This window comes from Artibeus jamaicensis, unplaced genomic scaffold (genome assembly GCF_021234435.1).
Source record: "Artibeus jamaicensis isolate MK-2021 breed Jamaican fruit bat unplaced genomic scaffold, CSHL_Jam_final scaffold_1283, whole genome shotgun sequence".
NCBI lineage: Eukaryota > Metazoa > Chordata > Mammalia > Chiroptera > Phyllostomidae > Artibeus > Artibeus jamaicensis.
Genome location: NW_026522028.1, coordinates 670,237 through 694,441, shown reverse-complemented (window position 1 = coordinate 694,441; position 24,205 = coordinate 670,237). Strand labels below are relative to the sequence as shown.

Genomic DNA, 24,205 nt, shown 5'->3' with positions numbered 1-24,205 from the left:
ACTTTCTAGATCCCATTTTGGACATTACAGAGAATGAAATTTAGTTTTACCTAATAGGATTTTTGTTGAAGAATGAATACAATTGTGTATGTGAATAAATTTCTAAATGCTAATAGTATATACAAGTATAGGTTATTAGTACTATTTGTATAGGTAAAAATAGCTAAACACAAAGATGGATTTGTTTTATAAGAAACAAGAGCTAGCACTCTGCCAGTACATGCTAGGAATTATATTTCTGAAAAATGAATAAAGAAATAAATAAGTTATTTTGCTTCTGAAACCCATTTGTCATCTAGATGAAACAGTTACTAGACAAATTAATGTTCATCAATTACTGATTGATTAAATAACCCTGTTACCTTGGTGAATACAGGTTTTCTTGGAATGATTTCTTACAGAACAGTACATAAGTATTTCTGGTCTTATATTTATATCTATATTTTAAAGTATCCAACTTTGTAGATATATCTATATTTTAAAAATAAGCCAACTTTTTTATTCATTTTCACACCCCTAACCCATAAAATATATTCTATTTTATTTAATATTTTCACTTAAAATATCACCAAATTTTAATTATTCATATGTCACCTTCACAAATTTTGGCACACCTTTGTATAATCTGTATGATAATTTACTTAATAGTATTTTAATGAAAAACAATGTCACTTGCCATGAGCTATAGAAATGTACTCTTTGCCAGAGACTAAGCATTTTATAAATAGTCATTGATTCAGCCCTCACTACCATATGTGATAGAGCTTATTAACACTTTTATAGTAGAGATAAGTACACTGAGACCTGTAGGCATTAGGTACAAGGTCACACCCCCAATATTTCTGGAGCTTGGGTTTTAATGCAGAGCATGAGCTCTTGCTCAACTACTCAATACTGTCCTAAATAGAAGACAGCTGTAAAACATCAATCAATAAATAATGAAATAAAATTTAAAATAACTGTTCAAGTTTCACTCAGAAGTATTTTAAGTACCACTGTTGCAAAACAGTTCTCCTGGGAAGCAGTTTCTGTGCAGGGAGTTTATTAGGGAACATTCTCATGGTCTGCACCACTGGAGGAAGAGAACGAAGTAAGACTGAACAGAGGGAGATGGTGGGGACAAGGGTTTCAGCTACAACATGGCAAGCACTAAATTGGATAGTTCTTCAGAGTTGCCCTGATTTGGGATGAGGAGGCCTGGATTTTATACCTTCACCCCATCTCCCCAACTGCCCACATCATTTCATCATTAAGTGCAGTCTTCCCTAGAAAGTAGTTTTTGACCTTGGTCAGGTGACTCTCTTCGGTTGAAGGCAGTTCTCACCAGCAGCGGATACCTATGTACTGTGTACTGGTGATAATCTCAATAGCTTGGGCATAAAGTCAGGAAGATAAATACCTCTTTCTACTAGAAGCATTACTGTTTATTTTTTCTGATAATATAGCATATTATGTCATGTACAATGCACACTCACATTTTTGTGTGTTATATACAGGATTATTATGCCCATTACTATACCCATGGTATGCAATCATTTTACCCATGTATAATGCACATCCTTATTTTTCCCTCAAAATTTTGGGTAAAAAAAAAGTGTGCATTATCATGGCAAAATATGGCGCCTTAATAATTTTAAATATGGTGACATGTAGGAGTCAATGTTCATTTTATTCGTTATGTATACCAACTTGTCCTAGCATCTTTTATGGAAGAGGCACCCTTTCTGTCATTGAATTGCATTGAAGACACTGCAATTGGAAAACACTTTTCTGCCAAAGATAGTGACAGTATGTTTACAAATCTGTTTATGGACTCTCTCTTCAGTTACAGTTGTCTATTCATCTGTCTTTGCACTAATATCATACTGTCTTAACTATTATAGCTATAGGCAAGTCTGCATATGTGGTAACATAAATCTTTCAAAATTCAAAATGTTCCTGTTCTTCAAGATTTTCTTAGTTATTGTAAATCCTTTGCCCTTTTATGAGTTTTAGAATCAGTTAGTTGACTTCCAAACACACAGAGACAAAGAGATACACATGGATACTGCTGCTAAGACTTCTTTAAATGTATTGAAACTACACATTGATATGGAAGCAACTAGCATCTTAGAAATATTGAGTTATTGAGCCCTTCTTTTTGAAAAATATTTTAAATTTATTTTTAGAGGGGAAGGGAGGGAGATAGAAGGGAGAGAAACATCAATGTGTGGTTGCCTCTCACACGCCTGCAACTGGGTACCTGGCCCGCAACCCAGGCATGTACTCTGACTGGGAATTGAACCAGCAACCCTTTGGTTCACAGGCAGGCACACAATCCACTGAGCCACACCAGGCAGAGCTATTGAGCCTTTTTAGTCTAAGAACATGGTACCTTTTTCCACTTATCCAAATGGCTGTCTTTCTTCAAGATTTATTTTCAAGCTCATCTATCCCCACTGATTTAATATGTCAGCATTGTCATAGACCACACTGCCATATGTACTTGGGTTATTTCTGGGTCATCTCTATTATTCTACTAGATCCATCTTTAAAACCAAAACTACACTGTTTTCATTAGAGAGGCTTTATAATGTGCTTTAATATGCGTTGAGGATAGCTCTCTCACATTACTTTCTTCTCTTCTCAGTTTTACTGGCCATTCTTACCTCTTTGTTTATCTACATGAACTTTATAATAAATTGACTACCTCTGGAAAAAAACTGATAAAATATTTATTAGGTGTTTGTTAGTTTATAATTTAAATTATAACTAAATTATAATTTATATATAAGAGTAACTAAATTATAATTTATATGTTTTAACTAAATTATAATTTCTATATGACTATAGCTGTTATAATTTAAATAATAACTAAATTATAACTCTATATGTAGGAAGAAATGACATTTCTGTGATAACTAAAACTTTATCAGTATTCATTTTATGTATTTTCATTAGTTCACCAACTTTGTCTCTTCAGAAATGTTTTAATTTTATTTTTTAATATTTTTACACATTTTGTCCCTGTGTTTTAATGGACAAAGTGTGCTCAAAACCATTTTAGGTCACCTTTTAAAAATAGTGAAAATATTAACAGTATACAATTCTTTTTGTGATATGACAGCGACAAAAAATATATAATTTGTTGTTACATAATACATGCTATTTTATTATTATTCATACCTAATATTTTATTACTGATTTTAATTATAATAGCTCACTATTATATTTTCTCTTATTGCTCCCTAAAATACATAAAGGTTTTGCTTAAAATGATACCAGTTTTCTGTGCTGAAGAAGAAAAATCATTTTCATGAGAACTATTAATATATTTTAAAATATTTTTATATAATGAGTCAAATTACTTTAGTACTCTTGATATTTCATGATGCAATGGTAAAGAATTAGCACACTTTTCAAAAGATTTTACACAATGTTAATTTCTATAAGGGCTAATTAAATTTTCCCTTTAATTTAAAAGAGAAGATTTAGATCCTTAATTTAGGTTGTTGTCATCAGAGTATTCACAATATTAGGAAATCTTTGTCTGGTTAGATAAAAATTCCTGGCAGAAAAGCAGATAGGGGAGAAATATTTGACTATATTGTTCTATTCCTCTTCAATGAATTTTTTCTTTAAAATATCAAGTTTTTAGTTTTCTACATAATTTTACACATATAATTAAAACTAACCAGGTATAATTTTAATTAGTGTCATTTTTCACATAACTTTTAAAGATGTCAGTATTCTATTGTAGCTTTAAATATAGAGCTATAGAGAGACAGAGAGATAAATACTAGGTATCATCCCCCTTTTTGCTTTGAGAATGAATGTCTGTTGTCAACATGAAGCTTTTCAATTGGCCAATATAGCCTTGGAGTTCTAGGAAGCAGAACTTGTAGATCTAACATTCCCATATGCATTTGACTTTTTGTAAATTGTATTTTCATAACTTTTGCTTATTTTAAATATTATATTATTATATTTACCATTAATTTGTAAAACTTGTTCATGTTATTCAACTCTTCCTAGGAAGATATGCTTATTGCCCTTAAAGTTATTATATTCTAGTTCTGATCACTAAGATGATGTTCTAATCCAAGGTTAATCCAGATAATAAATGCAAAGCCAAAATTCTTTTTCAAAGTATTTTATACATGTAGAGGAATATACAAATGTATGCGACAATAATTTTGCTTTAGTTGCTGCTACTGCTTTCATCATTAATATTAATGTCATTCTAATATTGGAATCCTTTCTACAATCAGTAGAAATTACATATTCAAAGAATGTGTATTCTAGAATTTAATAGCTTTAAAGCCAATAACCATGTTTTCCTAGAAAGAGTTATCTTATCACTATCTCTACTACTTTGTCTCTATTTTCAACTGTCTAACTCACATCAGTGAAGATTTAATCCTGACAACTCAACAGAAATTGCTTTTGTCAAGAAAATAATAACTCACATGTTGCAATATCTGTAGGTCAATGCTATGTCCTTATTTTACTTTATTTCTCAGCAGCATTTGACATAGTTGACTTTTCTCTTCTTGAACTGCTGTATTCACTTGTCTTTTGGTTTTCCTTTTATGTCATTGTTCAGGCTTTCTGAGTCTTCTACTTTTTTAATGAAAGAATTAATGAATATGTATGTTTATTTGTTATTTATTAAATTTATTGAGGCAACATTGGTTAATAGGGTTATATAGGTTTCAATCGTACATTTCTATGATACATGATCTGTATGTTGCATTGTGTGCCCATTACCCAAAGTGAGATCATCTTCCATCACCATATATTTGGCCCCCTTTACCCTTTGCTATCCTCCCACCCCCTTCCTTCTAGTAACTACCATACTGTTTATCTGTCTGTGTCTCTGAGTTTCAGTTTTATATCCCACGTGTGAGTGGAATCATGTGGTTGTTAGCTTTTTCTGAGTGACTTGTTTCACTTACATATCTGCTATCAGAACTCTAGATGTTGGCATGATTGAGCATTCAGCCTTGCCTCTTCTCCATTTATACTATACTTCTCTAGTTATACTATCCTCTTGGTCATTTCTTTCAGGCTGTGGATATCATTTACAATACCATGACCTCTTAATTTACATCTGTAACTCTATACTTTCTCCTGAATTTTAACTGCATATTTTCTTCTCCAAATAGTTATCTAGTAGGTATATCTTACTAAATATTACTGTTGATATACTTGTTCCCTCACCTTTATGCTAATTTATTCCTCAAAGATCTCTTCATCTCACTTGATGGCAACATTATTTATCTAGTTTATGTTGCTGAAAAACTGGGAGTCATACTTGATTCATTTTTTTCTCATTACAAATTTCCAGCCCATCAGTAAATACTGGCAGCAAAGCCATAAAATGAATATATCCTATTTTGACCACTTTTTACCAGCTCCCCCACTTTCACCCTAGTCTATACCAAGTGGACTATGGTAATAGCTTCCTCTATTCCACTTTGAACCCTACACTCTAATATCTATACAGAAGACAGAGTGATCTTTTGTAAAACACCAGTTGGACTATGTCACTGGGCTGTTTAAAACCTCCCTATGTTTTCCAGCTCTTCTTTGGGAAGTGAGAACAGAAAGGCCCCACATGTTGTGATGCACGCATTTCTTTCTGACTTCACCTTCTGTAATCTCTCCTACCCTTCAAAGAGCTACTACATCAATATTCTCAGGCAATTCCCATTTAAGCCTTTATGTTTTTCACCCTTCTGCTTGGAACACTCACATCCCCACTTTTTGTTTCAACGTCCTCTAAATCATTTAAATCTCCATAAAATGTCACCTCTTTAAAGAAGTTTTCCTGAAAACAGCCTCCACAAATTCTCTCTCTCTAAATCATTAACTTAAAACTTACTATATACTTTCCTGTTTCTTTCTTTCTTTTTTCCTTCTTCCACTAGAACTTGAGATCCACGACACAGGGTATATTTGCTGTCTTATTTCATACACTATCCCCATCAACTAAAACAGTTTCTTACTCAATTCATTCAGTTCCTGTTTATTGGGAACCAAATGCTAAGATCCTGTTCTGATTTCTGTAGATATAGCACAGAGCCCAACAGACAAAAATCTCTTCCTTGCTGGCATATACATGCTAGTGGAAAGCAGTAATCAAATAAGATGGGAGAGAAAATGGGCAAGGGAGAAGGATAAGGAAAGTCATGGTGTTGGAGGTGCAGTTTTGAACAGGAGCTAGAAAAGTTCTTACTGAAGGTGAACCAATGTGAACAAATGAATTAGCCTGCGGAAATGGCTATAGTAATAAATTGCTGATAGAGTCTTATCTGAGTCTCTGCCATGCATGTCTTGTGTAAAACCAGAGACTGTTTAGAAAATTTATGTATCACAAAAAATAGGAAAAGAAAGCTAATGTGCTATATGCCAAATGGATATTTAATATTGGTATTCTATAATGTTTGACTGAGGTTTTCAAGACAAAGTATTGAGGAAATAATGGAATGACTGGCATGTGGGTTCAAAACAGCCGAGCGTAAATTGAATATGGTGGTATGCAGCTTGGGAGCACATTTTTGGTTTAGGCTGACTTTCTCTCTTTCTCTCTCTCTTTTAATTTTAAGACTACATTTGTTAAAGTGAGGGAATGTGAAATAAGGAAGGGCCTGAGACAGAAGAAGCATTTGGAGAGAGCTGCTCTGCAAAGCTCTGCAAAGCTCTGCAAAGCAGAGCTGCTTTGGTTCTATAGAAACGTTATGAGAAAGAAGTGAGCGAGGCAGGGCTGTTCAGCTCACTGGAAAGTCAGAGAAAGGGGGTCTTGGAGATAGGGCCAGGGGGTTAGCCTGGGATGAGCTGCTGCTGCCCACTCCTCTCCTGCTTGCAAGACTTATCAGGACCCTTTGAGTTTAGGAGAAAGAAATTTCACTTGAGAAGGAGATTCAAGTGAACATAGTAGAAGGAGGGCACTCAGGCTGACTTCCTTCTGATAATATACTTTGTAATAAGATTATCTAAAGATCTAAAGTAAATTTGACCCATAAGAGTAAAAATGTCCTTTCTCAAGTTTAAGAATATAGGTAGTTGCTCCAAACTACTGTGCACTAATTAGATCAGACCTGGATAGTTTGGGTCAATTGCCATCATATATATTAAGACACTGGATAATAGAGTACTTCTTTGCATGGATATTGACTGATGAAGGATCTTTTATTATAGCTCAGGAAATGGCTACTATATACCTGATAAATAGCTAGACAATTCTACTTGTATCAGAAGCTTCCAACCAGACCTACTGATTGAATTTATACTGTAGAAACTATACATAGTTATAGTTATTAGGAAACAGTGAAATAGAAAATTCAGAAAATCTTACATTAAGGATAAGGTTATGATCTAGGCAGAAATGATGATGACCCAATGGGAAGGTAGTCCATGGAAGCAGGAATTCAAGGACAGCATTTGGAGATCTGGGAAATCATTTATCATGGCTGAAATATAACACCGGTGACCCTTACTGGTTTGGGATCAATTACTGAAGTACTAAGCCAGCATAAAGACAGTAAAGCTCTTAAATCCTTGGGAGTCTAGATAACTAGCAGGCCATTGATGAATATAAAGAACTATTCTAATATCTGAGGGAATAATATTGAGCATGGAAAAGGGGTTTCTCCAAGTGAGGAAGACAGAGGTTAGTTTTCTGTATTGTTGCTCAGAGTAGAACTTCAACTAGACACCAGTAGCTCTAGGTAGTAGAATTAGGGACTAAAACAAGGAAGACCTCACTAATTTTGTTTCACAAGGAAATTGAGTACTGTAAGAAATAAGAACTTCTCATTAGATGATTCATCCATGTAGTTGTTGAGGGGCCATCTCCAAAAGACCTTTTTGGAATATGTTCCTACATTCACTGGGAGGTTACACATCAGGACTATGTAAGTTAAAGCTGAAAGATTCTGTCATTCTATGAGTAGGTTAATGACATTAATAGAAACAGGTCTATATAGGTTTGTTTGCTTTTAGAACAATTATTCTAATTTCTATGCTTAGTTTAAAATAGTTTCTCTTCCCTTAAAAATGGAACCCTTTTTTTCTTAGGTTCTAGAAAAGACATAAGCAAGAATAATATATACTAAAATTGCTCAGACAGTAAAATGAAAGACAAATTATATTCTTCTCTAGTAGTTTTAGAATCAAATGACATGTGAGTTAAAAAGTGAAATTTTGTTTTGTAAAGTGGAATACACTCTTTCAATTTTTATTGTTTTGATAATATTTTTACTGTGCTGGGCTCAACATAGTATTTTGGGAGAAATGATAAAACATGCTTAAAATTGAACATTTATCCACATGCATAAGATACAGAAGAAATCCGGGCAGAAGTACCAAAGATCCCTGGCACAAAAACCACTGATACAGAGCATCATAGAATGCATTAGCTTCTCTCTGCAAGAGCCTTAAAGAGACAGACACTGTAACGAAATTTTGAGAGATAGTAAAAATGTTGACAGCTTTAGCACATTTGGGTCACGTTTGAGAAACTTAATACAATTTTGTAGTCATCACATTTTTGTTTTAGTTCTTAGACTCTGATAAGTGAAAATACATTCTAGCCCTGACTGGTACAGCTCAGTTAGTTTGGCGTTGCCCCCCAAAGTGAAAGGTCGCTTATTTAATTCCTGGTCAGGGCACATACCTGGGTTGTGGGTTTGGTACCCCATCCGGTAGTGTAAGAGAGGCAACAGATTGATGTTTCTCTTTCACATTGATGTTTCTCTCCCTCTCATTCTCCCTTGTTCCCCCTCTCTCTAAAAATAAATTTAAAAAGAAAATACCTTCTAAGCCTGTTTGTCATAAAATACCTTATTATGACCTGTTTTGTACAATCTAAAAAACAAAACTTACATTTAGGTTACAAAAGCATTAAATGTCTCATTATGTTAGTTTTTATATGAAAAAATATCAGACTCCATTTCCAAGGTAGATACTACATTCAGTCAATAAGGTTAATTAAAATTTCCTATCACTTCAAACTATTTAATTTAAAGCAAAAAAGTCCAGAAATAACAAAGTATGTCAGCTAAGAAGAATTTAAAATGAAAATCAATATGGATTTGTCAGATGTAATCAGACCTCTCTCTATGTGATATGTCAAAAATCCAATTACACCTGAATTGAAATGATCCTTTTTTTCTTCTTTTAGCTGACATCCCTTTGCATATTTAAGTCTATAAGTATGATCAGATATAAATGATGAGTAGGAAATAAATATACAACTGAAATTCTCTCCTGTGAAAAAGTCTATGGGCAAGTCATAATGAAATTTTACGGAGTGATTAGATGTATATTTTTTCAGTTATCTGATAAAATGGATATGATGAATGCGTTTCATGAAAACATTCATTCTAGGATTTTCCTCTCTTGACTAAGCACAGCCACTCAGTTCCCTTTGCCACTTTTGTTCTTCCTGAATTGAGGTAGCTATAATGGATTTCCTTTCCAATAGCAACTGGGCATGTAATGGCATCTCCCCGACCCTTTGATAAGAGCTGAAGAAGCCATCACTGAGTGTTATTCATCTTACCACATGCAAATGGGCTGTGATCTTTATCACAATTTCCCCCAGGAAGGACACTGATAAGAAGAAAAAGGTAAATGGTGAGGCATTTCCATTAGGGACAAGCACTGAATTCCTAAGTACATATGCAAACACTACATTTTACATTATTTTGTTGTGTTAGAGGGCTGACTGTTGAGAATGATAAATTCATACATAGCAAAGTATATGCATAAGCCTAGGTAGTTAGGGAATATTGAATAACTGGTAGATTGTTTTCAAGCTATTAGCAGATTCTTATATGTAATGTATTTTTGCTAAGTTATTCATTCTTGCTGAACTCCAAGACCTTACCCCCAAAGAAAGTGAGAGTGTGCGATCTTAACCACGGTGATGTATGATGTATCTCTTTTCCATATGGTGGTGCGTGATTATGCATTCATGCCATTTTATATCTGTTACCATATGAACACCACTTCTTCTGGGTTATTCCTCATTCTCAGCATTCATATCCCCAAGGGCAGTGTGCTTTCACTTCTTTTTTATCCTTACCCAAGGACATGCTTAGAGAGGGAAGAGAGAGGGAGACAGAGAGACAGAAACATTGATGTGAGAGACAAACATTAACCAGTTGCCTCTCAAATGCGCCCAACTGGGGACTGAATCTGCACCATAGGCATTTGCCCTGACTAGGAATTGAACCCACCACCTTCTAGTCTACAGGACAACGCTGCAACCAACTGAGCCATCCTTCCAGGGCAATCACTTTTTTTTTTTTACCACAACATTCACCTCTTTCTAATCCTAAGACTTTATCACACTGCCTTCTAGAATACATGATCTGTCATAAAGAAAATACTCTCTATTCTCTAAAGCAAATTATCTAAATGTTTTCAGTACTTTCTTAAACCCTGACTCTTCCCTGAGAAGACAGTGTTCTCTACAATTAGAAAAATCCTCATCACTTTACTGTTATTGATAGTGGCATTAAATATCATAATCAGTTTATTTATATTTCTAGATTTTTGCATTTTTATGTTTTACAACATTTTCTATTATCCCAAAAGAAATTATAGAACTAAGGTAATCACATATATAAATGGAAAGAAGGTCTATATTGGATTGTGTGTAAATATTAGAAACAATTTATATTTGAGAAAATATTTTTAAATACTTTCATTTACTATACTTCTTGCTTTGTCAAGATAGCATAGTTTTCTTCCTTCCTACCATACTCTAGCCAGACATCAATATAATAAGCACGTATCCTTCACCCCCATGTGTTCAGTTGGGCTAAGCAGATAGTTAACTTCCTACCCTACCCCACCCCACCCTCATGTTTCATGAACAGTATATTCTGATTTCCTTTCGCTCTCCTGTCTTTGGTGTTGATGGGGCCATGCAGCAAACTAACCTACCATGGCCTTCACTGACATAGGCTGCCCTCCAATCCCCCGCCAGAATAGTGATGATGGGGGTGACAGGGAAATTTATCTTTCATTTCTTTCCTGGCAGAAGCAGGCAGAGCTCCAGGTACCCCACCAAGGTGGTGTGGACAGGATTATCACAAACTGAGAAATCATCCTCATCCAGCAATAAAGAGACTTAAAGAGATGGTACCTAGAGGTCTAGTCACCTCTAACTGCACCTGTTGTGAGTGAGATGTAGCAAATTGCTGCAGGTTGGGCTAGTAAACAGTCCACTCTTCTTCCCACTTTTGGTGTTAGCAAGGTCCAATAGGATGTAAGGCAGGGTCAGTACACACTCCTACTCTAGCCCAGTCCCTGGAGTCTGTGGGATACAGTGGGGATCACAATTTACACCCCTACTGAGCATCAAAAAGATTGAATGAAGTGACATGAGAAAGGGGAACTGAGCTTCCAGTGACACCTAGCACCAATAAGACAGAATGAAGACATGAGAGATGGAGCTTATTGGTACTGTGCTTCCTTCTAACTCTTTTGGTCTCTTTTTCCCCTTAGGGGACAAAACTTTTACCCCACCCTTCTGCAATAAGGTAATATAATCAGTAGCCCATATTTTACTTCAACAAATGATTTTGAATTTTCATGAAACAAAAGAAAAAATAGAATCTGAGAAAAGGTAAGTTAAATAAAGAACCACGTGGAAATTCTAAAACTGATAAAATATATTAAGTTAAACAAATATCTCGCTGCATGGGATCAAGTATAGAATGGAGATGATGGAGAATAAAATCAATGAAAGTCAGGAAAGATCATAATATAATTTATACAATTTGAACAACAGAGAAAACAAACTTAAAAAAGGGAATGAAAACAGAGTTTCAGGAGCCTATAGGGAAATAAAAAAAAAGTAAATAACAATCATCTCATCAGAAACCCATTGGGAAAAGAGAGTGTGGGATTGAAACATTATTCAAAGATATAATACTTCAGAATTTGCCAAAGAGATTTAACTTTCCTCTAGTTTGAAGAGCCTGAGTAAACACCAAATATTTTAAAGCAAAAGAAATCTATGGCAAGACACATTATAATCAAACATCTGAAAACTAAAGACAAAGAAATTTTGAAAGCAAGATAGAGAGAAATAATGCTTATAGGGAACATCAATTAAAATAATAAGAAATTTCTCATCTGGAACCATGGAGGCCAGAAGGAAGTGGTACATATTTGTTAAGTACTGAAAGAATAGTAAACTGTAAGTTCAGTATCCCAAGAATAGATCCTTCATGAATAAATGGAAAATGTAGACATACTCAGACATGAGAATAGAAAACTTGTTATAAGCAAACCAGCACTTAAAGAGTGGCTAAAGGATTTTCTCTAAGTAGATAAAAAAAATAAGAAGGATTACAGCTTCAGAAAGCGAACATTAGATAGACTGGGTAAAATAAATATTAATATATTAATAATAGACTATCCTACTTCTTTTGATTTTCTTAAATCATATTTGCTGAGTGAAATAAAAGTTATGACACTCTGATACAGAGTCTGTATAGTTATATCTATCTACCTATTAATATATAGAGAGATGAAAGTCTTAAGATAATTATATATAGATTATATATATCTGGGGCCTTGCTGACAGGGATGAAAATGCCTCCTCCCTCAGAGTTAGCTAGTTTCCAGAGATAGTAAATTACTCAGATGTAATTTACTTTCCAATTCAAATTAACTGATCCTAAGCCCATACTTCCAACACCTCTTCTATTAGGCTTTCACATTCCAGGCCAACGTTCTCCTACACTTATATTTCATGATCAGGAATCCCACACTCCAGAGTCCACTGAAATTATTCAAACTAGCCAATCCTAAACCTGCTTAGCCTACTTCACTCATTCTTTCCCATGAAAATCACAGTAAAGACCCCTGCCCATTCCCCCAGCCCATGACTACTACCTCTAGTGTTTTTCCCTGTGGCTCTGCATGGCATGTTGTACCTCCCATTTCTTGACATATGTGAGTATGAAAACTTTTTCTTTCCTGACAGTCATTTCTGTGTCTGAATGTCCTATCATATCTGATTTAAACATTTTAAAACATAAGATATATATACTTCATTCAAAGTAATTAAACATTATTCCTGTGAACAGCAATATTATATATATGTAGTTATATATACATATACATATATAGTCACCATTTAAAAAAACTAAGAAAATTACATGAAGTGATATACACAGAGACACTGTAAAACAGTTAGAATCCTAAAATATGTTCAAGTAACCCAAGGGAATATCACTACAGATAACAAAAGACAGAAAAATATACATTCAGCAGCTTCCGAGAAATTGATCTATTTCTAGAAAACTCCACACTACCAAAATTCATTAACACCAGTCCTTCTCAAACTCCTACCAGAAAAGTGGAATGAACACTTTCTAATTTATTCTATGAGACCACTATTAATAACCATGATACAAAAACCAAAAAACAACAATAAAATTACAGGCTAATATTATTCATGGAATTAGAGACAAAGATCTTCAACAAAATATCCATAAATTGAATCTATAACTATATAACAAAGTATATACCCATGACCAAATGTTGTTTATTCCAGAGCAAAGACTAGTTTGGTTTTTGAAATTCCATTAATATAATCCATCCTGTTAAAAAGACCAAAGAAAAAACAATCAAGTCAATCAACATAGAAAAAATATTAGAATAAACCCAATATTATTTTGTCTAAAACTTTTACAACTAAGGAATGAAAGGGAACTTCCTCAACCTGCTAAAAACCTTACATGATAAAACTATAGCTAATATCACATTTAATTATGAAACACTAAATACTTTCACTCTAAAATAGGCAGCAACAGAAGTATGCCCACACTCCCCACTTACTTCATGAACCATTGGAAGGCAAGCAAAGGCAACAAAAGGCAAATAGAATGGAAAGGAAGAGATAAAACTATCCCTATTTTTATATTACCTGATGTACCAGAAAATCCCAAAGAATCTATCACAAAAATCTTGTAGAGGTGTTAAAATGAGTTCAGCAAGGACATGGGAAACAAGAACAGCACACACACAAAAAAACTCAATCATATTTATATATAATAGCAATGCAAATGTGGAAACTAAAAACATAAAATCATTCACAATCTCTCTAAATAAAATAAGTTTTTAGAAGTAAATCTAACCAACCATGTATAGGACTGTGTGCTGAAAATGACAAAATCAAACATAAATAAAGGGACAGATATGTTGTATAGATGAACTGGAAGACAATATAGCAATGGTGTCAGGTTTATCGAAATTAATCTATAGATTGAATGCAATTCCTACCAAGATGTTAACAACTTATGTAGAAAATAGCTCAGTGTAATGCTAAACAAATAGTTCTTAAATTTCACCAATAGCAAATTCCCTGAGAAGAAATTAATAAATTGGACATCATCAAACAAATATTTTTCTCTATGAAAGCATATGACAAGATGATGAAACAGAAAGCTATAAACTGGGAGAAAATATTTACAGACCATATGTGTGACAAAGAGTTAGTTTCTGAAATATATAAAAGTACTGCAAATTCACTAATAAAAATATAATGAACTTAGAAAGTTGATAAAGAATGTGAGCAGGCATTTCACCAAAAAGACTATACTGATAGCACATCAAAAGGTGTTCAATGCCATTAGTCTTCAGGGAAATGTAAAATAAAACCACAGTGAGATTTCACTGCAAATCTATCAGAATGGCTAAAATAAAAAATAGTGACAACATGAAATGTTAGCAAGGATATATAGGTGCTGGATTGCTCCTAGCTTGCCGATGGGAATGTAAGGGCACACGCATTCTGGAAAGCTATTGGGCGGTTTCTTTTTTTTTTAATTTTATTTTTATTTATTTATTTATTTTTTAATTTTTATTTAATTATTTTTCAAGTACATTTTTTGTCTATTTCTCCCATCCCAGCCCCCCCCTCCCCAGTCCTCATCCCTGTGTCTTTCATACTTGTTCCTCAAAATCCCTCCCCATTTTTCCCCTTAAATTCCCTTCCCTCTCTCCTCTGGTCACTGCCCACTTGTTCTCTATTTCAGTGACTTTGTTTTTATTCTGTTTGCTTGTTTGTTTTATTGTTTAGCTTCCTGTCAAAGGTGAGATCATATGGTATTTGTCCTTCAATGCCTGGCCTATTTCACTCAGCATAATGTTTTCCAGTTCCATCCATGTTGCTGCAAAAGATAGTAGCTCCTTCTTTCTCTCTGCTCCATAGAATTCCATACAAAAGTAAACATGCATACTTAAAAGATTTATCCTAGAAAAATTTAAAAGGATGTCCACACAAAGAACATGTGCATGAATGTTTGTAGCAGATTTATTAATAGTAATCAAAATCCAGAAACAACCAAGATGCCCTTCAATGCATGAATAGGTAAGAAAACTGGCACATCTATGGCATGTAGTACTACTCAACAATATAAAGGAATGAACATTAATGAGCATAACTTTTTAGAGATTTATTTTTCAGTTACGGTGACATATTGATACAATATTTTCATTTCAGACGTGCAACATAGTGATGAGACATTTATAGTATATCTTATATAGTGATCAGCCCTTTTAAGTCTATCTAGTATCTACCTGGCACCCTACATAGTTATTACAGTATTGTTGACTATATAGTCCCTATGCTGTACTTTATAACCCAGTGGCTATTTTTATAAGCTAGCAATTTATAATTCTTAATCCTTTTCACCTTTCTCATCCATTCCTCCGGCTCTCTCTTTCCAATCTGGTGATCATCAATTTGTCCTCTGTTTGTTTCTGTTTTGTCTGTTTTTTATTTTGCTTTTCAGATTGCACATATAAGTGAAGTCATGTGGTATTTATTTTTCCCTGTCTGCCTTGCAGGTCCAGCCATGTTGTCACAGATGACTGTATTTCATTCTTTTTTTAGCTGAGTAATATTCCACTATATATATATATTTATATACCTCTTCTTTATCCATCTACTGATGGTTGTTTCCATATTTTACAGCAATTGTTTGTTGATTTACTGATGATAGCCATTCTGACAGGTGTGAGGTGATATCTCATTGTGGTTTTAATTTGCATTTCCCTGATGAGTGATGTTGAACATCTTTTCATATGTCTATTGACCATCTGTATATCCCTTCTGAAAGAGTGTCTCTATTCTGTTCTATTGATTTATGTATCTATTTTTATGCCAATACCATGGTGTTTTTATTATTATAGCCATGTAGTAATGTTTGATATTAGGTAGCACAATATCTCCAACTTTATTCTTCTTTCTCAAGATTTCTTTGTCTATTCAGGATCTTTTCGGGTTCCATATAAACTTTAGAATTTTTTTTTCTAGTTCTGTGAAAAATGCCATTGGTATTTTGATAGAGATTGCATTGACTCTGTATATTACACTGGGTAATACAGACACTTTAACAATGTTAGTTCTTCCTATTCATGAGCATAGCATATCTTCTTCAATTTTTTTTAGTGCCTTATAATTTTCCAAGTACAGGTCTTTTAACTCCTTGGTTAAATTTATTCCTAGGTATTTTATTCTTTTTGATGCAATTTTAAATGGGATTGCTTTAATTTTTCTTTCTGATAGTTCATTAGTGGTGTATAGGAATGCAGCCAATTTCTGAATGTTAATTTTGTGTCCTGTTATTTTACTGAATTCATTTTTAATAAGTGCAACTCGATTAAATGTCTGGGGAATTATGCTGAGTGAAAAAGTTAACTGCAGAAGTTTATATACTAGATGATTCCATTAATTTAACATATTTCATGTGATAAAATTATAGAAATGAAGAGTAGATTAGCAGTTGTAATGATTCAGGAATGGAGTAGTGAGAGAGTTGAGGAAGTATATAAAAAGTCAGACTTGTGATGAAATTTTCTTGATTTTCACTGTATCAATATAAATATTCTGGTTTTTATATTATAATATAGTCTTACAAGGTGTTACTAAGGGAGATAACTAGGTAAATGTACATGGGATCCTGCTTTCATTATTTATAACTGCATGTTTATAATTTTCTCAAATGTTCTATATTGGATAGGGATTATGTCATATTACAATGAGAATAGTCAAAAAGAGATACACTATGTTTGGTATCTATAATTTGGTATCTATTTTTTAAAGATAACATATGCATCATTTGTGTTTATGTGATTGCTAATAATCAAAGCAAAGTAATCAGAGTAATAGCATTAGCATTTTAAAAAGACACCTTTTTCTTATGAGAGATAATTGCCATGTGTCATGTTGAGTTTAGTTAACATATATCATGTATTTTGACGTCAATAATAAAAATGCTTTTTGCAAAAATAATGCTTTTAAAATTAAATGTTGCTGCTTATGAATTGGAAAATGTCTTTGAGAACTCAGTGTTTCATGACACTTAATGCTGCAGGCTGCTGCTGGCACATGAAGCTTGCCCAGATCTCAGATCATTGTCATGAATGTTTACTAAATTATGTTGGCAGCCGAGCATGATTTCACATTTTTTATAAAATGTCCTTCCTTATTATGTCACATTACCAATTTTCTCAAGAATGAGTTCAGGTTCCAGTCACATAGATTTGTGATTATGATTTATAGTGTAAAGTAGGTGGACTTCCTAAATAGTCACTGAAGCTACTGATTTTATTGTTGGAAAAAAAACAAGCTATAGGTCTTGTTACACAAAGATACCTGGGTGCCTATCCATCAGAAAAATTTATATAACCTGAAATTTAGGCCTACTTATACCACTAGAACATTTTTATGATGAGAACAGACATTAAACTTATTAAAATAGTTTATGTGGTCTCAGCTTGTAAAAGGGAACCTAAAGCATGGTGTCATTTCTTTTTTTCACCATTTTATGCAATTTTCTTCATTTCACAAATGCAGGTAAATATTCTAACAAAGAGTAGATTGCTTAGAAATTATAGAGCAGGAGGTTGTTTAAACAGCATGGTTAGTGGATGTATAGATAGAAAGAACTGTACAGAAATAGGCAAATTGTGAGTGAGTGATCAACTTTTGATGGAACCTGGTTTTCCTTTAATAAAATTTGGTATAGAAAAATTTCCTACTTTGAATTGAAACCTAGTAACTACTATTGACATTCATCATTTCCTCCCCTTCTCACAACTGATCGTCTTCTTTCCTATTTAATTAAGAACATAGAGTGAACTCCAAGTCTAATTGTTTAGTTCCTCCATTATATCAATCAGCCTAATTTTGTTTTCATCCATGTGCCTTGTGGTCCCTCCCATTACATCAGAAAGCTCTCTGTGCTCCTATGGCCATCCCTCTGCTTGGTCATTAAACTGCACACCTAATGAACTGTGCAGATCTCTCCAGGAGTTCTCCCCTCTGTCTTCTCTATAATGATTCTTATTGGATTATTTCTATCAAAATACACATGCGATAGAAGCCCTTGATGTTAATAGACAGGCCTCCCTTTATCCCTTATCTCTGCCAGCTACTATCCCATTATTCTGATCCTTTTGTGTAGCAAAATAATGTGAACGCTTGTCTAGACCTACTTTCTTCACTTCTTATACCATTATCTTTTCAACCCAAGCAAATCCAGGTTTATTCCCCATCTTTCTACTAATTCAGCTCTTTTTAAGTTCTTCCATAATATAGCATTGCCAGATCTAATCATCTGTATGCTGTCCTCATCTTGCTCAACTCATGATCTTGTTGTAGCTTATCAGTCACTGTTTTGGAAACAGTTGTCCACTGGGACTCAATTCTCCTTTGACTCTTCTCTCTAGTAAGTCGTCCTCATTATCTTTTGCATTTTTTTCCTCTGTCTCTGCACCCTTGACTTCCTAGAGGCCCAGACGTTAGACTTCTGTCCTCTTGTCATTTCTAATGACACTCATTCCCAATGGAATTTCATTTAGTCACACATGAGCTTCCAACAACTAGTGAATTGATAGTCCCTGCCTTGCCCTCTCTTTAAATCCAGACTCCTATACTCATATGCTATCTCAATATTTCCCCTACCACAGATGTCTCTGAGGCTTCTCAAACACACTTAGTTGCCCTGCTCATTGTATCACAGAGGTCTTCCTAAATCACCCTATATTATTTAAGTTCCACATCCTCTTTAACACTTTTAAACATTTACTCAACAATATACATATAGTACATTTTATTTATTGTTTCACTTCTTTCCTCACCCTCCCAACATATTCTGGAATGCAAGACACAAGAAAGCAGGGGATTTATTTTCTTCACCATTTTATCTGTACTGCTTATTCCAATGCATGGCACATAGTATCTTCAGAATGAATAAGTAAGAGAATAAAATAGTGCAGAATTAATGTATGCTGTACAAAATGGGATTATCTGGATGGAACTGGAATAGTACCTTTGCCATAGTGATAGCTTGATATATGTATTACATTAGCTTTCTTTTTCATATGAAGAAAATCTCACTTGGAAATTTAATTAACTTTTTTAGTTTCACAGAACTAGGAAGTAACAGCATAGATTTAAACTTCTAAATTTCATGCTCTATATTTTATCATAGTGTATTTCTTCAGCCAAAGAGAATATTTTACACACACACACACACACACACACACACACACACACACACACTAGTGTAGTGTAGAGGACAAAGAAGACAGGGTAATTCATCAAAAAAGCTATATTAGGGGGGTGGCTTTCTCTTCCTCTCTCTCTTTCTTCCTCTCTCTCTCTCTCTGTCCCTCTCCCTCCTCCCTCTCTCTCCCTCCCTTCCTTCCTCCCTCTCTTCCTCTCTCTCTCTCTCCCTCTCTCTCTCTCTTTCTCTCCCTTTCTTTCTCTCTCTCTTCCTCTCTCTCTCTTCCTCTCTTCTCGATGATGAAAAATAAACTATATTAGTTGTGGACTTCTGGTCAACATAGTGTCACAGGTAAACATGGCCCGCCTCCTTGCATATCCACATCAAAATTACAACTAAACTATCAAGCAATTATCATTCAGAACCTTCAGAAATTTCACTGATTGGAAGTCATACAAGGATAATATAATTATATTATTATAATTTAGTGATAATATAATTTTGTAATGGTAAGTGACCATTTCTAAACTTCATTTTCTTGGGAATATGTGATTATTTGGTTGACTGAGCTCCCTATTTTTATTCTATTCTATCTCTTGCTGTTTTAATTCATTTGAATCAGTGATTCACTAAAAATATAAAGTTCATAATGACCAAGTTGAAGATAATACATTGTTTAGATTGCCTAGCAAACAATACAGTCTTTCACTGGGACTTTGGGCAAGTTAACCAAATTGTCTCAATTCCTCTATCTCTAAAATGGGAGACATAATAGCACTTAGTTTATGGTGATTTTTCTGATAATGAAATAAGATGCTGTATGAAAAACACTTAGAATGGAGCCTGGCATATAGTCAGTACTCAATAAATACTAATAATCCTTATAAACTATAATATTAAACCTTACAACATTTTCATTTCCTGAAGAAATAAAATAAAAATTTTATTTTAATTGAAGGAATAAAATTAAAAATTTGAAAACTTATGAGAATTTTCAGTTGGGATATTTTGCATCGGGCAATTTTCTATTTCCTTTCTTTTTTTAAAGATTTTATTTATTTGTCTGTGGCTGGTGTAGCTCAGTAGATTGAGTGCAGGCCTGCAAACCACACAATCGCGGTTCGATTCCCAGTCAGGGCACATGCCTGGGTTGCAGGCCAGTTCCCTGCAGGGGACACACAAGAGGCAACCATACATTGATATTTCTCTCCTTCCCTTCCTTTCTAAAAATAAATAAATATAACCTTTAAAAAATAATTTATTTATTTATTTTTAGACAGAGGAGAAGGAAAGGAGAAACAGAGGGAAAGAAACATCAGTGTGTGGCTGTCTCTTGCACAGCCTCAACCCTGCACCTGGGGCTTGGCCCACAACCCAAGCATGTGCTCCGACTAGGAATCAAACCAGTGACCCTTTGGTTTGCAGACCTGAACTCAGTCCACTGAGCCACATCAGCCAGGACTCTGTTTTCTTTCTTGATTTTCTTAATAATTTAGTACAGTATTCTCCTCTCAGATAAAATGGCTGTGAATATTATCAATCTTATAATAAAGAATTTTTTAAAAACAGAATGTGGTCAATATCCCTTATTTTTTTGGTAGAAAAATCGTGTTACTCTTCACAATAAACGAAGACACACATCACTTGGAAGCCTTCATTGTTACAAATGGACAAAAATTCATCACTCTTCCAATCTCTTAATATTTGTCCAACAGGCAGGGTTTGTTTTCACAGTATAGTCCCATGAATATCTGCTTCTGTATACCATTAGATGCTACTTAAACATGCAGCTTCCTGGGTCACAGCCCACACCAGATAAGTCAGAATTTCTAATCATGGGGCTCAGCACACTCCATATCTGATGTTTCACAGGTAGTTCTTATACAAAGTATAGACTGAAAAATTCTGCTATTCATAAGAACATGAGAAGATGCTATGAGTTTTTCTGTCTTCTGGTCTTTACAGCTTAGAACAGATGCCCTTTTCTTTCACAATTATGCTCTGGCTTCCCACATGGCATCAGTTAAATAGGTGAACAGTTTACTTATAGCACTTTGGGGGCTCCAAGCAGAAACTTGGAGTGTTATGTTCTAGGAAGAAAATACACAAGGAATTAAAGAATCAAAATGGCTATACTTTGTCTTTTGCAAAATGTAGTGACTTGAAAATACTCATGGGTTTTTCAGTTCTTCTATCACTCAGGGAAACCTAAGCCGCCAGTCTTAATATTCTTCCACATTCCAGCCTCTTCCGGAGAATGTTCTTGCCTCTGGATAAAATGTATTTTTAAAAAGTTGATGCCCCTCTGACCTGTGTGGCTCAGTTGGTTTGGTGTCATCCCACAAACTGAAAGGTTGCTGGTTCGATCCCCAGGCAAGGCATATTCCCAGGTTGCAGGGTCAGTCCTCAATTGGGGTGCATGCGAAACTAATCAATGTTTCTCTCTCATATCAGTGTTTCTCTCCCTCCCTTTTGTCCTGCCTTCCCCTCGAGGAAAATTAATGATGAAGCCAGCAAGGTCACTTATACTTCTGCATGATGTTTATTGTTGTTGTTCAAAAGTGATCTTGAAAACTTGATTATCCGTAGAGGAATTAGGTGATTGCTTTCTGCTGTTCAAATTATATTCTGGACATTTTTACCACATGAAAATTATTTTTGTGTTTTTTACAGGAATACCATTGCCTCCTAGAGGGATTATTGATATCCCAGTGACTTTTACTCCCAGCATTGTAAAATTAAAGAAAACAATGCTCGTTGTTCAAATGACAAGGGCCGATGGAAAAAAATGGCCTGTTGACAATTTTGATGAATTGAGTACAGACATGAAAAGGTAACGTTCAAATAAGGATATTGATTTCATTTTGTCTGGCACTGATATGATTGGTTTCTTTTATATGTTAATGCAGTGTGAAGTTTGTGATTTTTTATTTCTGGTTGTGTTGAAATGTGCATGTTCAGAACAGGAAAATGTATAGTATAGTATATATTATTGCTGATTGAAGTTCAGAATGATGAATGAGCCAATCTTAAGAATCATATAAATGAATCAGAGTCATGGACATGAAAAGGGCTTTCTTTTTGACTGGGAAAATAGTTACTGCTGCTGAGACTATAATTAATCTTTATCTAGAGAACAAACTAAACCAGCTTGTCTGGGCAAAGTATAGGCCTGTGATGCTGGCATTCACCAGATGATGGCACTGTGTCCAGTGGATATGACATGCTAATGAACCTCTCCCATGACTAGAAGGTGCTATTTCGGTGCCTGAATGCACCCTCTTTGCTTTGCTGAAATTTGAGCAAACTCCAATAATAATGCAAAATTTAAATGTTTACTGTGCTTTTATAGTTTCATTAAATAATGGTCTAGAAATCTTAATTAAAAAGAAATTCTTATATTGCCCTATGTGTACATGGGGCCTTCTCTACATTTGAAAGGAAATCTCTCCTCTCGGCCCATTCAGCCATACTTTCCAACACTCCTGCATTCAAGACCACCAACAGGATTGTGGGCCCCAGTGTAAAATGAAAATGAGGGGACCTCGTACATTAATAATTTTAAAACAGTTACTGTGGTGCATTAAACAAGCATGGAGCAATTCTAAGTGCAGGGTATTTGTGTGGTTGCACAGGTCATGTGTCCACAAAGCTGGCCCTGCCTGTTTCAACAGTGATCAACACCATTTTCCTGCTATTACTGTCCTCCTGATCATGTGTAATGGACTTAAAGTATTTTGAGAAATGCCCTCTCTCCTTTAACTGGTATCCCCCCAATGTAAATTACTTATCATTTTCTGAAGCTCTATACTTAATGGCACCTTTTTATGTACTTTGCCTGTCCAATCTAGATTATAACCCATGGGAACCGTATTACCTCTGATTAATCACAGTTTAGTCACATCAATAAATACCTATACCAAGCTTTAAACGTAAGGGGAGAAGTTTTCAGTTTTAACATACATCTCGTAATGGTTGCATTCCAATTTTGTTTGTTATAATTTCCCAGGGTTTGCTTTAAAATGTTTATGAAATCAATATTTGCCCAAAATGTTCTGCATTTCACACTGTTTCTCTCTGCCAAAGTTTAAATTCACAATCCTTGTACAAGTACCATTAGGTTCATAGACAATATGCTCTTTTATATGAATATTGACAATGTTTATGTCTTTTGTTCACTCTTATTTTAATTTCTAATTAGAATTATGGGAGTAGACAGTGGAGAAATCCAAGCAATACGGTGGATATACCCTATTATTGGACTCCCAGAGGCAAAACATGAAGACTTTGTTCCAGGTAGGTATATTTTACTGTCAGAAGCACCATGATTCGGAGGTACCTTAAAGGCTGTTTAGTCCCATCTTTTCTTGGTACAAGTAATAAAATCAAGGTCCAGGGAGAATAAGTTGTGAAGCAAGCAGCCCTGTTGGTGGGACAGTATCTGGTGTCCTAAACACGAGTCCATTGATCTTTCCACCAAAGCACACCATTTCCTGGTGCTCTTGTTGGCAAAACCTAGCAATCAGCTAAGATAGAAATAACATAACTTCGGGCCCCTTTATCTCATGTTCTGTGAGGCACTCCAAACCCTGCACTAGATCTATGAGAGTCCCAGGTACTTCGGTTCTCCCATCACATTTAATCACTATATTTCAGCTTCTGTGTAATTCTAATTCTCA

At 34.5% G+C, this 24,205-nt stretch overlaps 1 protein-coding gene across 1 annotated transcript in view; it reads left to right on the top strand.

Moving 5' to 3' along the window:
- Positions 1 to 24,205, top strand: part of CFAP47 (cilia and flagella associated protein 47) — a 338,472-nt gene that overhangs the window by 286,845 nt on the left and 27,422 nt on the right. Inside the window, 2 exon segments of the mRNA XM_053655801.1 lie at positions 22,200 to 22,359; positions 23,728 to 23,822. Coding sequence (XP_053511776.1) covers positions 22,200 to 22,359; positions 23,728 to 23,822 — 255 coding nt within the window.